This window comes from Acinonyx jubatus, chromosome C1 (assembly GCF_027475565.1).
Source record: "Acinonyx jubatus isolate Ajub_Pintada_27869175 chromosome C1, VMU_Ajub_asm_v1.0, whole genome shotgun sequence".
In the NCBI taxonomy this organism is placed as follows: domain Eukaryota; kingdom Metazoa; phylum Chordata; class Mammalia; order Carnivora; family Felidae; genus Acinonyx; species Acinonyx jubatus.
The window spans coordinates 217,880,333-217,899,172 of NC_069381.1; the positions used below are offsets into that span (position 1 = coordinate 217,880,333).

Genomic DNA, 18,840 nt, shown 5'->3' on the forward strand with positions numbered 1-18,840 from the left:
TCAGACCAGGGGCACGTCCCCGGGGCACATGGAGAACGTCTGGGAACCAGTAAGAAAACGCACTGGGTGCGAAGCCAGGGGCCCGCGCGGGGGCCGCAGCTCCAGGTCCTGCCCGGTGGCGCCGGTGGCGGCGAACTCGCTCGGTCCTCCTTAAGCCGGGAGGCGGCGGGGAGGCCGGGCCGCGGCTCCGCCCCGGGGGCTGCCTTTTCCTTAGAAGGCGAAGCCCCAAGCCTCGCCTCTCGCCGGCGGAGAGCCGCGCCGTGCGCCCCCGGGAGCGCGGACCTGCGGGGCGAGGGGCGGGCGCGCGTCCCCGCCGCTGCGGGGGGAAGGACCGAGGCCGGCGGGGCCCGCGGCCCGCAGACGCTGAGGCCAGAGCCCCCTCCCCGGCCCCGCGCCCGCGCCATGCCGCGGGGGAGGTGAGCGGGGCGACGGCTGGGGACGGGCGCGGGGCACGCCGCGCCTCCGAGGCGGGGCCCCAGGGGCGCATCGCCACCTCGCAGCGGTCCTTCTGGCGCGGGCACCCTGGGGAGCCTTGTGATGGAACCCGGAATCTCAAAGAGCGTGGCACCGTGATTTCAAAGATTTGTCCCTCCCCCCTTCACCAAAACGAACGGCCCCTCGCGGCCGGCCGCGCCCCTCCAACCCCTCCCCGCTGCCCCCCTCCCCGCGCGCCCCCTCCCCGCGCGCCGTCCCCGCCGCCGGCCAGGCCGGGACGCTGAGCCGGGCTCCCCGCAGGTGCCGCGCCCCTGGCCCGCGTCCCCGCCATGGAGGTGCTGCGGCGCTCCTCGGTCTTCGCCGCCGAGATCATGGACGCCTTTGACCGCTCGCCCACCGACAAGGAGCTGGTGGCCCAGGCCAAGGCGCTCGGCCGGGAGTTCGTGCATGCGCGACTGCTGCGCGCCGGCCTCGCCTGGAACGCGCCCGAACGCGCCGCTCCCGCCCCCGGAGGCCGCCTGGCGGAGGTGTGCGCGGTGCTGCTGCGCCTGGGTGAGTGCGGGCCGGGGCGGGCGGGTGCCCGAGAGAAGCCCCCCGCTGCTGGCCCGAGGGGTGTCTCGGGGGCGACCCCCGTTGCTGGGCCGAGGGTGCCCGGGAGAAGCCCCCCAATCCTGGGCCGAGGGGTGCCCCGGGGGCGACCCCCGTTGCTACGCCAAGGGGTGTCCGGGAGAAGCCCCCCGCTGCTAGGCCGAAGTTTCCCTTGGGGGCGGACAGGGGGCGGGCCCGGAGGGGAGGAGGAGGAGGGCAGGAATAGCCTTGCTTCGCTAGGCGGGCCCACCCACACTCCCCTCTTTAGCCCCTGGGCTCTCCGGCCCACCCGCTGCAGAGCTCCCCGGCATGCCAGCTCCGCCCAGATCTGAGACATTCTGTTCACAAAGACTAGAAATCTCTGGGAAACAACAGTGTTTTGGTGGCTAAACTTCCAGAGTGACCCTTGTACTGAGCTGGGCACAGAAATCCTTTGTGGGACCACGTGTCCCGATGTTTGTTTTGGAAAGTAGGTCTTTGGGGTTGCTGCCTGAAATCCCCGCTGCTCTTTCCCCTTGATGTGGAGGCCTGGTAGGGCTCCCTGCAAAAGAGGCTCAGAGGCTCAGAGCCACCAAGGGGCCAGCCCGTGTGTATAGACACCTGGGGGTACTTATGGGAGGGGGGTGCTGTCACACACAGCCCAGTAACTGTTTCCACCTTCTCCAGGGTCTACACCCCAGAGGGGGACCAGCCCAGCTGATTCAGTGTACTTCCCCCAGGGACTGAGCTCGCTTACTGGTTGCTGGCGGTGGGCACATGGGCAGGGGATGGAGGCCTGATGGTGCGGCTCTGCGCGCAGAGTGTGGGTCCAGGCTCGCGGGGAAGTGCTGTGTGAGAGGACGCTGCCTCTTCTCCGGCTGACACCGGTGTCTGCTTGTCCCTGTTTTGTGTGGACTCAGAGCAGAGCTGTGTAGACCTGGGGTGTGGGGAGACACACAGATTCCCTGGGGCGTCAGACAAGGCTGCCAGGAAGGGTGGTAGCCCTCCGGGGCCTCAGGGGAGGGGAGAGCCAGTGGGGTTTGGGGAACCAGGCAGGGGTCCAGAGGGCCTAGACTCCCATGAGGTCAGCCACCCACAGCCGTTTCTTCAGCTGGCCTGTGGGGATGACACTGGTGGAGCATTCTAGAGGGCCCTGGAGAAGGTGGTTCCTTGGCCTCCCTGGGGGAGCCAGAAGGAAGTCTTGCCTCCGTCCTGGCCTGCCCTGCAGCCCCCCAACCTCCAGCCTCTGTCTCCTTGTCTGTGAACAGGAGCTGGGCACTGCCTCTGCCCTGGGCCCAGAGTGCCTATTGTCTGAACTTGTCTGAAGAACTTTGCTTCGGCCTCTCCCAGTCTGACCAGGCTGGTTCCTCTGCCCTCAGTCCTGTGTGTCCCATCCTGAGAGCCCCGGCATTTCCGGCCTGGGCTTGGGTGCCCAGCACCAGCCATCTCAGGAGCAGGGCCTTCGAGGCCCTTCCCCGGCACCAGGCTATGTCCGGTGGCTGGGACTCAGCCCTGCCGGGTGAAATCTGGAGGGAGGAGATGGCCTGGCCCCCCAGGGTGCTCTCCTTCATGTCTGTTTGCTGCGTTCTGCTCTTGGTGCCGCTCCGCACTAGCCCCTTCACGGCCGGCACTGCCTCCCTGCCCCCTGCCTCCCTGCCCCCCGGCACGCCCCTCAGCCCCTCCTCGGCACAGACGCCTAGCTCCCGGGGCAGCGGCACACAGGAAGAAGAATGGGTCGCGTCCCCGTGGTCAGTGTCTTGGGGCCGGTCCCCAGCGGCCCTGAGGTCTGTGTGGGAACGGCCAGGCCGGCCCTGGGGATTTCCATGCCACCTCCTCCAGCTGCCCGCCAGCCTCGCCGGTTTGTGCTCTGCATCTAGATCTTAGTTCATTAGATGGAGTGCAGCTGGCCTCGGGAATGACGCAGACACCCCTGTCGCTCCGTGCTGGCCAGTCCCCGGCATCTCCCCGTTGGCCTTGGCTGCAGAAGTGCCTGGGCTGGGGGACACCGGTCGGAGGGCCGTGCGGGATTCCCAGCACGTCACTGCCAGGGGTGCTGCAGCGAGCGCAGGCCACGGGCAGGGCTGCTGAGAGGGCATTTTCTCTGCCCAACGTGGCCGCCCGTCCAGACACACCCGCTTGGCACCAGGAGCCCAGGTTTGAGCCTGGGCGGTGTCGGTGGCTTGGGGCAACGGCTCAGCTTCTCGGTTCACAGAGCAGGGCCTGAGCGAGGATGCCCCTCGGAGGCAGCAGCCAGGGGCCCACCTGCGTGGGGTCGTTGGCACAGCCCCTGCCCGGGTCGGGCTCTGGCTGCCTGCCCAGTCCGCCTGCCGCCCGGGCAGCTCACTGTGAGCCATGAGTCACCCATCAGGCACGGCCCTTGTTCCTCCTTGGGATTCCCACCACACCGGCCCAGCAGGCTTGGCCCTGGGAGGGAGTGGGGGGTGGCTGGCTTGTCGGAGGGGCGGGACGCGGAGGTAGGTCTGGGGGTTCCCGGTGTACCTCCTTGGTCTCCTGTTCCCAGGGGCCATGGTGGGGCCAAGTCAGGGTGGGAATTTGACGGGCTGAATCCAGTCGGGGATCAGGCATGTTCGGTGCCAGCTGCGGGCCATGAGGAGTGGGCTGGTCCCAGGCCCGTGTGACGGTGGGACTAGGGTCGTGAAGGCACGGACCACCTCTGACCCCGCTGTGTGACTGCACAGGAGATGAGCTGGAGCTGATCCGGCCCAGTATCTACCGCAACGTGGCTCGTCAGCTGAACATCTCCCTGCAGTCTGAGACAGTGGTGACCGATGCCTTCCTGGCCGTGGCAGCACAAATCTTCTCCGCAGGTAGGCCTGGGTACCCCCTCCCCCAGGGCGTCCACAGGGCTGGGGTGGGCCAGGGGGCAGGGCCTTCAGCTCTGGGGCCTGCAGGAAGCGGCCCCCACAGCCCTGGAGCCACCTGGTGGTCACGTGTACTTTCTTCCTGCACAAAAGAGCCCAGAACCTTGACTCGAACGGTGACGTGCAGTGCCTCCCCCGGTTGTGAGGACGGTGGGCCTGCTGGGCAGCTGGTGCCAGGCCTCTACGAGGCTCTGACTGGGCATCGGCTGGGGTGGCAGCGACCTGAAGTCTTGTCTGGGCCGCGTGTCCCAGATTGCCAGTTGGTGCTGGCCGTTGACTTAGAGGGGGGGCAGCGTGTCCTGCGTGTGGCCTGTGGGCTTCTCACGGCGTGGTACCGGGTCCCCAAGGGGAGTGTCCCCAGCATCCCGGGTGGGACTGTCAGGCTCTCGGGATGCAGCCTCTGCAGGTACGGTGTCACTCTGCCGGATTGTGTTGGTCAAAGGCGCCTTGCGGGGCGGCCCCATGTGGAGGGAAGATCCATGAGGACAGGAGCCCTGGAGCAGAGGCTCCCTGGGCAGTCTCTGGGGAAGAGCACCACACCTGTCTCAGCTGGCTGACCCGCACTCCCCTGGGCATCTCCTGGTGCCCCAACTGTGCGCAGGTGACATGTGCTCCTGCCACCTCCTCTCTGTGCCCTCACTTCTGAGTTCAGCTCCTGCTGCTACCCCCAGACTCACTGGAGGCGATGGGGCTCGTCCCCCTAAACCTTCTCCTGTCCCCATATCCTCTCCTTGGAACCCTGCTGGGCTCCCTGCCGTCCACGGACCTCATATCCCCACCTGTGACACTACGTCCTGTCCTGGCACCCACACTCTGTGAGTCCGTCCCTGTATCCTTGTATAATAGGTGCCAGGCTGTGCGTCTAGGTAACCAGAGCCCCAGCCCCAACCAGCACCTCCTGCCTCAGCACATCCCGTGGGTGTTTCCCCGGCACCGGGGCCAGGGGACCCCTGATGACGGGACAGCCTGCCCTGGCCCTCACCGGGGGAAAGCTTGGGGGCCTCGGAGCCAGAGTGTTCCAGAGGCTGCATCCCAGCTGGAGTGGGGAGTGAGGTGAGCGGTCATGTGGCTAGTGGAGAGGGCCACCCTCCCTCTGGGGCTTTCTGGAAGGCATTCCATTGCAGGAGGAAGGGCCCCAGGCAGCAGGGAGGCCTCGCACCCTCCTCTGGGAGGCAGTCCTGGCTCTGTTGCTGACCAGCTATGTGACCTTGGCCTGGGTTTCCTCATCCATGGGATGGTTGGGACAGCAGCAGAGCAGGGCTGCAGGGGGAGGCACGGTCCCCACCACCTGCAGATGCAGCCCACACCCTGCAGGGAAAAGAGACAGATAAAGCAGAGGGCTGCTTCATCCCATCAGAGATGAACCCCTAGCCCAGCTGACCCCACCCTCTGGGGTGACCACACGTCGACTTCCGGTATCCTCCCCCAAGGAGGCTCTACCAGCTCCTGGTGGGCATAGGCTTCCCTCAGTTGTGGCCAGTGCGGTGGGGATGCAGGACAGCCAGGGATGGCCAGGGACATGGGACGGCCAGGGACACGGGACAGCCAGGGACACAGAACAGCTAGGAACGCGGGACAGCCAGGGACGCGGGACGGCCAGGGACACAGGACAGCCAGGGACGCAGGATGGCCAGGGACATGGGACAGCCAGGGACGCAGGACGTCTAGGAACGCAGGACAGCCAGGGACGGCCAGGGACATGGGACAGCCAGGGACGCGGGATGGCTAGGAACGCGGGACAGCCAGGGACAGCTAGGAACGTTGGGACAGCCAGGGACGTGGGACGGCCAGGGACACAGGATGGCCAGGGACGCAGGACGGCCAGGGACATGGGACAGCCAGGGACACGGGACGGCTAGGAACGCGGGACACTCAGGGACGGCTAGGAACGTGGGACAGCCAGGGACACGGGACGGCCAGGGACACAGGACAGCCAGGGACGCAGGATGGCCAGGGACATGGAACAGCCAACCGTAGAATCTAGCTTCCTCCAGGGCCACCACCAGGTCAGCACTGACCTCCCAGATAGGAGTCAGTAAGGCTAGGACGTCATGAGGCAGGTGCCTGGGTGGGCTGGTGGGAGGGCCAATTTCCTTCAGAATGTTCTAACTGTCCTGACCTGGGGCGGGGCGGGGGGCAGGGGGGTGGGGAGGGCGGTGCTGGGCTGTGGCAACCTGCAGGGGTGGGCTGGGAGGGCACGTTGTGGAGAAGGAAGCAGGTGGGGCCCAGGAAGGAGGTGGGGCCCAGGGGACATCCTGGGCTGAGGATCCCCCTCCCCCTCCCTGGGCTCCTGTGTCCTGGGCCTGATGGCTGGCGCGTGGGTGGCCACCTGTGTCTGACTCCAGGCTGGCGGGTGGCTGGTTTATGAGCCGAGGTCTGGCTTTAAAAGGAAGGCTTATCTCTGAGAATGCGGCTCTGCTCTGCTGCTGGCTGTGGGTCTGAGCGGGAAGGCTGGGCTAGGCTCCTGGGTGGTGGCTGCTATGTGGGCAGGGGACAGGGGACAGAGGGACCACTCCACCTGCCCAGCCTTGCTCAGGGAGGTGTTCGGAACGACTGGGACCACGAGGACAGGGGAGGGGCAGGGAAGAACGGGCACAGAAGCCCGGAGGCTCGATCCGCTTGCAGAGGTCAGTTAGTCTTGTGGTTTTCACCGGAGACTGGGGCGGAATATACCCCCTCGTATTCAAGCATGTTCGGCCCTGGCCCCCGCCGGCCCCGTCCCCTTCTGGGGGCAGCCTCCACACCTGACCTGCCCCTGTGGGCTCTGCGGCAGCTGCCCCTCATCGGCTGTGGCTCCGTGACCTGCAAGTGGTTTCTTAGCTTCTCTGAACCTCAGAGCCACCTGAAAAGAGCAGGGCTGCACGGAGGTGGGGTTGCAGGGCTGGCCTTCTGCTGCTGCCTGGCTCTCCGGCCACCCCCTCACCAGCTGTGGGTGCGCCTCCCACCACCCTGCTTGCCGCCCAAGGCTTCCCCTTGGTCCCTTGTCCATCCTACGTCTCAGGTCCTTAGACCCTTTCGCCACTGGGTCGGCCCCAGCCGTGAGGTCCAGCCTTGAGGTGCTCGCCAGCACTGTCCGTCTTCCCGCGGCCCCCCCTTGCTCACACGGACCCTCCCGCTGCACCTCGCACCCCCTCCTCCCCTTGGCAGGCCCCCCTGGGGTGCAGGCCCAGTCAGGGCTGTGGCCCCGGATGGGGCAGCTTGAGGACTACAGGGCAGGACCTGTGGAGGCATCCCCTGGGTGGCCGTGCCTCTGTCCCTGCCCTTTGTCTGCTCAGCTCCCTTCAGGGGAAAAACTGGTTTTTCTCTCCCTGGTTAGAAGTTGGCAGGGTTTTCAGTTTTTTCTTCTTAGGACGAGAGCAAAATATTTTACCACAAAGAGATCAGAAAATAGAAACGATAACCAACTCTTAGAAAACAGTACTAAAAGACCACCCAACCTAAAAGAAGCAAAGAATCTGAGTAGACGCTTTTCCAAAGAAGATGTACAGATGGCCCATGAAAAGTGCTCTCATCAGCCAACCAGGGAAGAGCTACCACCGCGAGGCCCCAGCGCCCGCCCACCAGGATGGCTGGGATCAGAGGCAGGTGCACACGCCACGGTGGGGACGTGAACAGTCGAAGCCTCATTAGCTGCTGGTGGGGCCCCAGTGTGGCTCGGCTGCTGTGGAAGACGGTCGGCCTCTCTAGCGGTTTAACTCGAGTGGCGTTACCGCGGGGCACACCGGTCCTGCTCCTGGGCGTCCACCCGTGAAAAATGGAAGCACACGTCTACGCAGACGTTCAGAGCAGTGCTGTTCACAGGCAACCCAGACGTTCGTCATCTGATGGATGGATGAGCAGAACGTGGTCTCTTTGCGCAGGGGAACGTCATTCGGCCACAGAAAGGGAGACATGCTGACAGGTACCACGTGGATGAACCTTGGGGACGTTGTGCCCGGTGCAAGCAGCCAGACGCAGAACGGAGTGTCGTGTGTGAGCCCTTCCACAGGGAACACCTACAGGAGGGAGATCCGCCAAGGCAGAAGACGGGTCTGCGTGCAGGGGTGGGGAAGGGGCCTGACTGTCCGTGGTGAGGGCGTCCTTTGGGGGCATGAAAATGTGTTAGGGCGAGACAGAGGCGGTGAGTGCATTAAGTGCCACTGTAATTTAGGGTAACTTATTACCATCCCTGGCTTTTCTCTCCAGACCTGAAAATACAGCCATCACGTGGAGCTCGCCACAGTGAGCACCTGTCTCCACGTGGGGCACCACAGAACGTGGTGTTCACCTCCTGCATCCCGTGGCAGTCACCCCGACCCTCGCGTGTCAGTCCCTTCACCTGCGTCCTGGCAGGGGGCGGTGCCTGTCAGGTGCCAAGGGCACCACGTGAGCGGGACGGGCATAGGGGGGAGTGCTGTCACCACGAGCTGGCGCCCTCACGGCCTGGCCTGTGGAGCTGGGGAGCACTGCCGGCAGCAGGGAAGAGGCGGGAAGAGCCCCGGCGGGGCCGGGGTGGTGGGAATGGGGCCTAGAGGGGGGTGGGGGCTCACATGAGATTTCAGACTTGGATTTATTTTTAAGTCATCTCTATACCCAGCGCGGGGCTGGAACTCACACCCCTGAGCTCAAGAGTCACACGCTCCACAGGCTGGGAGCTGGCCACGGGGCCCCGTAACTTGGATTTCTTTTGAAAGAGATGCAAAGTAACAGTAATGGGAGGTTTTTACGCAGGGGAATGATGTGGTCCCATTTATGGGGTTTAAAATTTTTCTCTTTATTGAGATGAAACTTACAGAACAATGAACCGTTGTAAAGCGTACAATCGAGTGGCCGTTAGTGCATTCACAGTGCGTGCAACTAACACCTCTGTTTTCATCGCCCAGGACACTTGGAGCCCCTTGAGCACCCCCTCCCCGCCCCTCCCCCGGCCCCCAGCAACCACCGACCTGCGTCTGTCTCCATGGATTTACCCATTCTGGACGTTGTGCGTAACAGATTCATACAGCGTATGTGGCCTCTTGAGTCTGTGGCTTCCCCTGAGCGCCGTGTTTCCGAGGCTCCCCGACGCCCCATCCCTTTTCGTGGCTGTCGTGTTCCCTGGCACGGACGGACCACAGTTTGCTCTTCCGCTCACAGTTGATGGCTCTTTTGTCGCTTCCACCTTTTGGCGATTGTGAGCAGGGCTGCCGCGAACACGGGTGAGCAAGGGTGGGTGGGAGCCGGTCTATGCACCGGCTGCTCCGCGAAGGTGCGTTGACCCGGCAGCACCACCATCCGCGGATGCCGCCCGCGTCCTCAGGCTAATTCCTGCCGTGATGGTGGCTGTCTTTCCCGTCAGGGTGACAAGGTGCAGACTCACCTGGATCCTCACTCACACTGGCATTTAGAGTTTTAATCTGACAGGGGCGCTGGGGTGGCTCAGTCGGTAGAATGTGCAGCTCTTGATCTTGGAGTCATGAGTTCAAGCTCTGTGTTGGGGCTAGAGTTTACTTTAAAAATGAATAAATAAAGGGGCGCCTGGGGGGCTCAGTCGGTTAAGCGTCCGACTCTTGATTTCGGCTCAGGTCACAGTCTCACGGTTCATGAGCTCGACCCCCACATCAGGCTCTGTGCTGACGGTGCGGAGCCTGCTTGGGATTCTCTCTCTCTTCCTCTCTTTCTTCCCCTCCCCCACTCACGCCTTCTTTCTCTTTCCAAAATAAACAAGTAAACTTAAAAAGACAAAAGAGGACAGTCGATAATGTACTCACATGTACTCGCTAGACCAGAGTAATTGTAGTTTTTTGCTGTTTGTGAAGAATCTTTACTTGTAGAGGGGCCCCTCGTGTTGGGAGGCTGGAGGGCTGTGACTCTCGTAGCCTGGCAGGGAGGCGGGCATGGTATCTGGGCCTTGGTTTCTGGGACCCCGGGGCCCTCCCGTTTGCTTACTGACTGGTCCAATCCATGCCATGGGTCAGAAGTTTGCTGGGTGCACAAGTCTGAAGCTGTCAGAGTTTCCAGCCTGGGGTATCTACCTGGTCCTTGGCTTTAGGGGCTATATCCTGTGACTCTGCACAGAGCACGCCCTCTCCTCAGCTTCCAGAGTCACTGTTCAGACCTGTTCAGTGTTATAATAAATCTGGACAGGGGACACACTAGATCCCAAGGGATGATGCTGTCTGGCCATTGTTTTATTTTTCCCCTGGGTCATATGACGCTTCCTCGGTTATATCCAGGTAACCATAATCCTCCCCTGCTACAATCTGTTTTAAAGATTCTTCGACACATTCTATGTTTTCTCATGGTATCTTTTATAATTGGTATTTTAATGAGCATGAGGAAATTTTGGTACAAAGAGGAATGACTAATACTTATAATTACAATGACAACGGTAATACAGCCACAGAAAATAAAGTGCCCCCCACATGTTACAGCAGTGCTCTTCCAAGTGCTTTGTGTTCGTTAGTCGGAGAATTAAGGACGGTGGGTTCGGGGAGGAGGAAGATTAAGAGAGGTAAGAAAGAGGGGAGGCTGGGTGGCTCAGCTGGTTAAGCATTCGATTCCTGACACCCACTCAGGTTGTGATCTCCCGGTCATGAGATCAAGACGCATGTCGGGCTCTGCACTGACAGCGTGGAGCCTGCTTGAGATTCCCAATCTCTCTCTCTCTCTCTCTCTCTCTGCCCCTCCCCCCCAAAATAAATAAAAACAATAAAGTTTTAATCTGACAGATTGCAATCTATATCTTGTTTTCATTGGCCTTTCTGTGGTTATTTGCGAGGTGGGCATTTTTCAGATGTTTCATGTATTTGTATCTTTTCTCCCGTGAAGCAGCTGTTCATTCTGCGTTCATACGTTTGAAAGGTTTCTCTTTGTTCTGGCTGAGTTGTAAACTCTCTTTATACATTAAGGAAGCCCACACCCTAGAATTTCGGGCACTCTTTCTCAGACTCCGTTCATCGGCCTTTTCCTCCCGGGCGGCCCCATCTTGGTGCCACTGCTCAGGAGCTCTGTGGTCTGGGGAGGGTCACCCCCCTCGTGGGCCTCAGCTGCTTCGTGTAGGGAACGTCCCGGTGCCTTCACACGGCCGTTCGGGAGACCGGACGCGCCCGGGGCAGGTGTGGCTCGACGCCTCTTACTGGACACAGTGTGCAGCTCCAGGTCACTTGGCCACCCTCGCCCCTGGCCTCCGTTTCCTCCTCACTGAACTGCCTTGCTGTCTTATCGCCTCCTCCGGCAGACGGTGGGCCGTGCGAGGTTGTCCTGGGCGCTGGCACAGGTGTGCGGGCGGATAACGGGGGCTTCGAGAATCTCCACCTAAGAACTACCCGTGAGGGTGGCAGGACTGACCTGTGATGGAGGGTGGCTGGGGCTCGTGCCTGGCGGTCAGCTGGCAGGGCACCTGTCCAGGTGGGGTGGAGGCTGGCGCCCTGGGTGCCCACCCCAGTCATCAGTGGGAGGATGGCAGGGGGCGTGGCTCAGAGAGGCCCTTCCTGCGACCCCGAGGGCTGGACCGGAGCCAGGGTTTGGGTGGCCTTCTGCTGACCGGCGTCTGTCTCTCTCCCTGCAGGCATCACGTGGGGCAAGGTGGTGTCCCTGTACTCAGTGGCTGCGGGGCTGGCCGTAGACTGTGTGCGGCAGGCCCAGCCCGCCATGGTCCACGCTATCGTCGACTGCCTCGGGGAGTTTGTGCGCAAGACCCTGGCGCCCTGGCTGCGGAGGCGCGGCGGATGGGTGAGGGGCACCTGAGGTCCCGGGAAGGGGTTGCTGGGTGGGGCAGGGGTGAGGCCCAGCTCCCTCCAAGGCCGGAGCCTCCCCCCACCTCTAGGGCTAAAGTCCTGCTGTCCGGGAGTCCCCCGCAGGGCAGAAGCTGGTCTGCAGCCGTGACCCCTCTGTCCAGGAGAGGTGGGGCACATCGGCCCAGCCCGCAGGGATGCGTGCAGGCGTCCTACCCATCAGTCCCCGCGCCCCAGCCGCCCGCCCAGCCCTGGCCAGGCTCCCACAGGAGATCTCAGTCTTCTCCTCTGTAAAAAGGATGGCGGGCAAGGGTGTGCGAGGCCGGCTGTGGATGACAGAGCTCAGCCCTCCGCCGAGGTCGGAGCCGAAGGCCGAGGTCGGGCGGTTCTGGGGCCGGAGGCTCATCTGAAGTTGGCGCTGCGGGAGGCAGGCGGAGGGACACCGCCTCCAGGGTGACTTGTGGCTGTGGGTGTCCCTCAGCAGGGACCCCGGGGCCTCTGTCCCTCCTGCTTCCTCTCCGTGGAGCCAGCAAGGCCGTGACCACCACGGTCCAAGTCTGGACTGTAGAGAAAATACTTCATTTCTTAGCAGGAATAGGAAGAAATAGTGGCCATTCCCTGGGGTTCTGGAAAGCTGTGTCCACTCCTGTTCGAAGGGAGAGTCTGAAGCTGGGCTTGGCGTTTCCTGGCGCCCCAGGCTCCACAGGGCCAAGGCAGAAGGAGGCCGGGGGTTGCGGGGACGTGGCTGCAGGTAGTGGCCACGGGGCTGGCGGTGGAGTCCTCACGTGGGCACCGCAGGCTTCTCCCGTCGGCTGGCCGCTCCCTGCCTCCACCCACCTCCTCCCTTCGCTTCTCGTGGCCGGGTCGGCCCCACGCGGGTCTTCCGTCCGGAGTGGACCACGGGCCTTCCCTAACGGCCTCGCGCACCCCCTCGTGGGTGTCGGCAGACATCCGTGTGAGGTGCCCTGCCCTCTAACTGTGCCCTCTTCCCTCCCAGACCGATGTCCTCAAGTGTGTGGTCAGCACCGAGCCCGGCTTCCGCTCACACTGGCTGGTGGCCGCACTCTGCAGCTTCGGCCGCTTCCTGAAGGCCGCCTTCTTCGTGCTGTTGCCAGAGAGATGAGCCGCTGGCTCGGGCAGAGGCCGAAGCCAGGCTCTCCGACCCAGGAGACCCCCGGCCCTCGAAAGCGCCAACGTCCTCCCCAACCAGGCTGGGAACGCTCCGATCTTCAGAGCCCCGCCTCGGTGCCGGAGGCCCTGCCCTGAGCCCCTGGTCCACAGACCCTGGCCCTCTAGAAGGGGAAGCAGCGGGGGCCTCCCTGGCCTGGAGCTGGGTTTCAGTGCCTTCCCCTGGAACCCCTCCCTGTCCTCTTCCATCTGGAGCCATGAAGCCAGGGTCACCATCCAGGTCCCAAAGGAAGGGGGCTGGGAACGCCAGGCTGTCACTTGATGCCCGGGTCCCGTCCGTGAAGGGTGACCACGTCAGGACGTGAGCTGGGCCGTGGGCCCTGCACATTCGGTCGGAAGGAGACCCTGGCCTGGCCAAGGCTGGAGGAGCCGTGGGGTCTTACTGACCTTGTAAACAGGGCATAGAGCTCATGTGCTGGTTGCTTAATCCATTTCTGGGGGAGCGCGTGTCCCCCTCCCATGGCAGGGAGGCTGTGTTGTGGGGACCAGGGGTGTGGGCTCCAAGCCGGCACGCCTGACCTGAGGGCACAGGAGCCTGTGAACAAGAAGGCTGGTGTGTGTGCGTTCAGTCCCAATAAAGAGTCATGGCAACGGAGGTGACCCATCTGCTTTCTTGGTGCCTCTGCCCTGCCGCCCAGGGACGGGACAGGAGGCAGGTGAGAAAACACAAGTGCGGAAGCATCCCAGCACGCTCCCTGATTAGGGCGGCCTCTGCTGCCACGCACCGTGACAGGGAGCTCCACACGGACACATTCGTGCATGCACGGCGTCACGGGCACACACGCACACACACACCAGGAACAAATGCTCAGCGGTCCTGCCCTGCACGACTCCTCAGTCCAGCCCGGCCGTTCTCCTCCCCTTGCTTTGCCGGCCACGGCCTCCGTGCCCCTTCCCGGGCTCCCCCTGGGCCCAGAGGCCTGGCTGCTGGCTCCGGGCAGTCCGCACCCCCGGCTTTCTGATGAACGGACATTCTCCCCATGGGGGCCCGACTCCTGCTCAGGCCACAGGCACACAGTGCTGGACTCTGCCACTCAGTCTCCCGTGGTCTGGGTTTCCCTTTCTGTGCAACGTATGGCTGAGCCAGAGGAAGGCTGAAGTCAGCTGGCCCGGCCCTCCCATCCAGCCTCCCAGGGAAGCGGCACAGGGTGGGAGTCGGCTGGCTGTAAGGATGCTGCTTCCTCCAAGCCCTGCCTGCCCTCCTCTCGCCCTGGTGCCCGTGACGGGGGCAGGCGATGCCGGTCAGGTCTTCATTGCCCGCTGGGCCTGCCCCAGCTTCCTCCCTCACCCCCTGGACCCAATCCTGGGGCAGGCTGGCAGCACAGGACAGCAGCAGGGTCCGAAACCGCAGGGAGATCAGACGGGGGCTGTCTTCACACACCTCTGTTACAGGACGCGGTAGGAGAGAGGCTCTGTTTCCAACAGCAACAAATGGATAAGACTCCTCTGCATGAACCCAACAGTGAGAGAGCCTGTGTGCGGAAGGCTCGTGTGCCTTCAAGACCCCACACGGACTTGAGCAGACGGAGGCACCATGTTCCGGAGAGGAAATCCATCCACAAAGAAGACAATTCTTCATAAGCAAATTTACAAATTTAATGCATCCTTGTAGACATTTCAGAATGGCATTTTTTTTTCTAGATTTAAACAAGCTGATTAAAAAAATTTTTTTAAGGTTTATTTTATTTTTGAGAGACAGAGCACGAGCAGGGGAGGGGCAAAGAGAGAGAGGGAGACACAGAATCCCAAGCAGGCTCCAGGCTCCGAGCCGTCAGCATAGAGCCCGACGTGGGGCTTGAACTCACAAACCGTGAGATGGTGACCTGAGCCAAAGTCAGATGCTTAAACCGACTGAGCCACCCAGGCGCCCCCGAACAAGCTAATTTTAATGGGAGGAAATTTTCTTAAAAAGCAAAAATGGCGCCTGGGTAGCTCAGTTGGTTGAGCGTCCAACTTTAGCTCAGGTCATGATCTCACGGTTCGTGGATTCAAGCCCCACGTCGGGCTCTGTGCTGACGGCTCGGAGCCTGGAGCCTGCTTGGGATTCTGTGTCTCCCTCTCTCTCTCTGCCCCTCCCCTGCTCGTGCTCGGTCTCTCTCTCAAAAAGAAATAAAATGTTAAAAAATTTTAAAAATGAAAAAAAGTACAGCCAGAATGAATCTTTTTTTTTTTTTTTTTAATTTTTTTTTTTAATGTTTATTTTTGAGACAGAGACAGAGCATGAACGGGGGAGGGGCAGAGAGAGAGAGGGAGACACAGAATCGGAAGCAGGCTCCAGGCTCTGAGCCATCAGCCCAGAGCCCGATGCGGGGCTCGAACTCACGGACCGCGAGATCGTGACCTGAGCTGAAGTCGGACGCTTAACTGACCGAGCCACCCAGGCGCCCCCAGAATGAATCTTAAAAAGGAGAAAGGTGAGGGAGAAGCCCGCCTGTAGCTGAGCCCGGTGTGGCGTCTGTCACGGAACCGCGAGCACGAGGCCAAGTGCAGGCAGGCAGTCCGGGGGACCTGGGACAGCCAGAGCCAGACCCCAGTGCCTGCAGAACTGAGTCCGCGAGTAAGGTGGGGGAAGAGACGAGATGGGACCCGAGGTCACAATATACACGGGGACAAATTCCAAGTGGGTCAAAGACCTAAGTGTAAATCATGAAATAAGTACTGGAAGAAATGGGTAATTTTCTCCGTAACTGGGGAACAGACAAAACCTTCCGAAGTAAGACGTAAAATTCAGGAACGATGAAAGACAAAATGCATAGTGGATAAAAAGGCATTTAACATTTTCAAAAAGACTTGTAACTTGAGACAGAAAAGAGTAGTGGGCGCCAGGGGCTAGGGGTCGGGGGACGGGAGTGACCATCACGTGGTCGGGGGCTTCCTTCTGGGACGACAAGGATGGTTTGGGAGAGGGCAGAAGTCACGGTTGCCCAGGAGGATGAAGGTACTAAATGCCGCTAAACTGTACTTTAGTTACTGGTTAAAATGGCGAACTTTATGTCATAACAGTGTGTTTTCCCTCAATAAAAAAATTGTAACTGAACGTTCATGTCAGGATTAATATTCCAAATTCAAGAGTGCACCAGCTACAAAAACCCAGAAGAAAAAAATAAAATGAGAGAAATGCAAACCCCAGCTAGCCCAGCTCCCGTTCCCTGACGAGCGCCCGGCTGGTGGGGCAGGCGGCCTCTCACGGCCGTGGGGGTGGAGGGCACAGCCCCGAGGGGTCGGGTCCCCTGTGCGGCTGGCGTTGGGCTGGCAGCCCCCCTCCTGGACGTCCCGCCTGCGTGCGCCGGCAGAAACCCAGAGCGGCAGGTTACTGGTGGGGACATCGTTAGGCCCGCCGAAGACCGGAAGCGGGGTGGGCGTCCGGCGGGAGGGGACCCGCTTGGTGAGCCGTGGCCTGGCTGCCCCAGAAGCACCTGCAGCTGGGGGCGCGCAAGTGGGCCCTATTTTACGGTCCTGGCAATAAAGTCACGTCGGGGGTTTTGCGTAAGCAGAGCCACCTTGCGGAGTCAATCAGAGAGTTACGCAGGGAGCTCGTGTGGCGAGCCGGTGCCAGAAGCACCAGGGAAACCGAGGAGTCCAGTTCCACTGCATCTGGACTCGCTCTCTCTGCTGGGAAGGGGCAAAGCCAAAAGGAAAAACTGCAGCCGTCCGGCTCGGTCCGTTGTCACAGCGCTACTCCTCTGAAAACGCTATGTACCCGGAGACCAAAGCAACTAATGCTGCAAAGAACCAAGATTTTTCACCTTAGAAGAGGTAAGATCAAAGAGTTTAGGTGAAAAGTTCTGCGCTCCTAGAGCGTGAACTGGAGATGGCATGGATGCTACGCTTTTCCCCGTAAACACGAATGTGAGTCCCCTGTGCTGAGGCAGCCACGGGGAAGGCGCCGACTGCGTGGCGACCTCAAACGGGCCACGGCGGTGCGGAGACCATGAGGTGTAACTCCGTTTCTGGCTCTGCCCACGCAGGCGGGAAGCAGGGCAGTGGGCCTGCGGCCTCTGAGCACCCCGCCACCAGAGCGGAGGCCACGGGACACAGCTGTGCGCTCTGGCCTCTGAGCACCTCCCACCACCTTTGACCCCCCACCCTCGACCTCCTGTCCTCTGAGCACCTCCCGCCCCCTTTGACCCGAATCACAGGTTCCGGGCAGCAGGAGGAGCAGAGGAGCCTTGGGTGTGGGCCTCCACTTGAGGTGCTAGGGCTTTCTGACGCAAATGGCGGCCGGCTTTCTGCTGGGAAGTTACTTCAGGGCGACCAGGCTCAGCCTGCTGCACGCGGAAGGAGTTTCTTCCTGACAATTCATCCCCCAGTGCACGAGTGACTGCTGTTGGGGTGCCTGGCTGGATCAGTGGGGGCAGCATGTGACTCATCCCAGGGCCGATATTTTGTTTTTTAAATGTTTATTTTGAGAGAGAGAGAGAGAGAGAGAAAGTGTGTGTGCACGCGTGCACGGTGGAAGGGCAGAGAGGGAGAAAGAGATTCCCAAGCAGGCTGTGCTGTCAGTGCAGACCCCGACTTGGGGCTTGATCTCGTGAACCACGAGATCATGACCTGAGCTGAAATCAAGAGTCGGATGCTTAACCGACGGAGCCACCCAGGTGCCCCTTGGGGTCGATATCTGGAGCCCCGTGTTAGGCACAGAGATTACTTAAAACAAAGCAGTTGGTGGGGAGGCCTGTCCCTTCCGCCTCTGAATGCCTCTCTCCGGGTCTCTGACAAGCCTTTCCATTCTTCTCTCTCTCCCATCTGCCACTCACACCACGGCTCCAGGAAGAGAACAGTGTGAGGTCCATGCAGCTCTCTGACTGTCACGTAGCCAGTCCTTCAAGAGAGGGGGTCAGGTGTCCCGGGGACCATGCTCTGGCCCTAGTGGTGGCAGGACTTGTCCCTCTCTTCCCAGCCCTGCCCTGGGGGCTGTAGAAGAGCCTGGGGATTTAGTGGTCCAGATGGCTGGAGCTAAAGGGGCCAGGGAGTGGGCAGGCAGTGTGTCCGTGGGGTGTTCCCCACTCCCAAGAGCTCCCACCCCTCCTGCCTGACAGCGGTGCTGAGGGGGCCCCTGCGGTAGGAAGTGAGTGGTTCTCCGCCACCCATCCCCACTCCAGAGACTACAACACTAGACAGAATGTCTGCTGCTGTGGCGCTTCCCCATCCGTGATCTCATGCATTTCCCCTACGATTTCCTTCTCAGACAGGCTACTCTGTCCATGGCACTGACTGGCCTTTTAGACCAGGGCCTCTGAGAGCCTTGTCGGAGGGGACGAGGATGTGGAGGGGAAATGTCAGGCCTGAGCCAGCGGGTAGGTCGCGGGTGGCTGGCTTGAGCGCAGAGAGGCCTGGAGGTGGTCAGCAGCTCTGCGATACGGACTATGGCTCTGCGCCCCCGCCACCCCAGGCTGTCAGAATAGGAGTTTCCAGGCTCTCCTGAAGACGCTGTCTCCTTGGAAATGCCCCAGAAATTTCCAAAGTCTCCTCAGTTTTCCAGGAGAGCCTGGGATCCCAACGTCTGGCTTGTCCCTGGAATCCCTACCTTTCCTTCTCCTGTTTGTGTGGGCGGTGGCAGGGCCGCTGGGGAATGTGGCGGGAGGCGCCCTGCTGACACCTGCAGGAGTCTCAGCCTCCCCCTCTGACGGCTGCAACTGGTTTTCCTTTCTGTCTCTCCAGCGCTGCAGGCATGAACGAGTCACAGAAGGGGAAGGAGGGAGGCAGGCATGGCGTCCAAGGTGGGCATCCGCTGGGATCTCTGATCTACCCAGGAGCTGACTCCTCAGCTCCTACCTGGGGTCTCCCTGACCCACAGATGCCCCTGAACACACGCAGAAGGCAGGAGTCGCAGGACCTGGGTCCTACCCGCTGTCAGCAGCCGTGCTTGCTCCATGCCGCTCAGCTCCAGTCGGGTGGGAAGGGTCGGAGGGCGCAGAGCCCCTCTTCCCATCAGGACACTGCTGACCGGTTTGCAGTTTTGGCTCCTCTATTTTGTTAAATAAAAAATATGCCAGACCCGATAAAATACAATGGCTCTGTGAAAAATGAAAAAGAAAAGTGCCCGGCTGCTGGGAGGAGCATGCCTGCTGATC

General features: G+C 61.4%; 1 protein-coding gene across 2 annotated transcripts; it reads left to right on the forward strand.

Moving 5' to 3' along the window:
• The first annotated feature begins 230 nt into the window (after positions 1 to 230).
• Positions 231 to 13,361, forward strand: BOK (BCL2 family apoptosis regulator BOK). 2 transcript variants are annotated; one of them, XM_027045455.2, is made up of 6 exons: positions 231 to 416; positions 736 to 987; positions 3,702 to 3,830; positions 8,747 to 8,869; positions 11,413 to 11,576; positions 12,576 to 13,361. In XM_027045455.2, exons 2-6 carry the CDS (start codon positions 765 to 767, stop codon positions 12,699 to 12,701), a joined length of 765 nt encoding a protein of 254 aa, XP_026901256.1. In that variant the 5' UTR covers positions 231 to 416; positions 736 to 764; the 3' UTR covers positions 12,702 to 13,361. The 2 variants fall into 2 exon arrangements, with proteins under 2 accessions (XP_026901256.1, XP_026901264.1); XM_027045463.2 differs by lacking the exon at positions 8,747 to 8,869 and having other exon boundaries at positions 235 to 416.
• The last annotated feature ends 5,479 nt before the right edge of the window (positions 13,362 to 18,840 follow it).

What these genes read in the sequence shown, in the direction of transcription:
- BOK (XM_027045455.2), top strand. Translation starts at nt 765, where the DNA reads ATGGAGGTGCTGCGGCGCTCCTCGGTCTTCGCCGCCGAGATCATGGAC. An exon ending in AGCACAAATCTTCTCCGCAG is followed by an intron (nt 3,831 to 8,746) that starts GTAGGCCTGGGT and finishes TTCATCGCCCAG; the next exon opens with GACACTTGGAGCCCCTTGAG. An exon ending in GCGTAACAGATTCATACAGC is followed by an intron (nt 8,870 to 11,412) that starts GTATGTGGCCTC and finishes CTCTCCCTGCAG; the next exon opens with GCATCACGTGGGGCAAGGTG.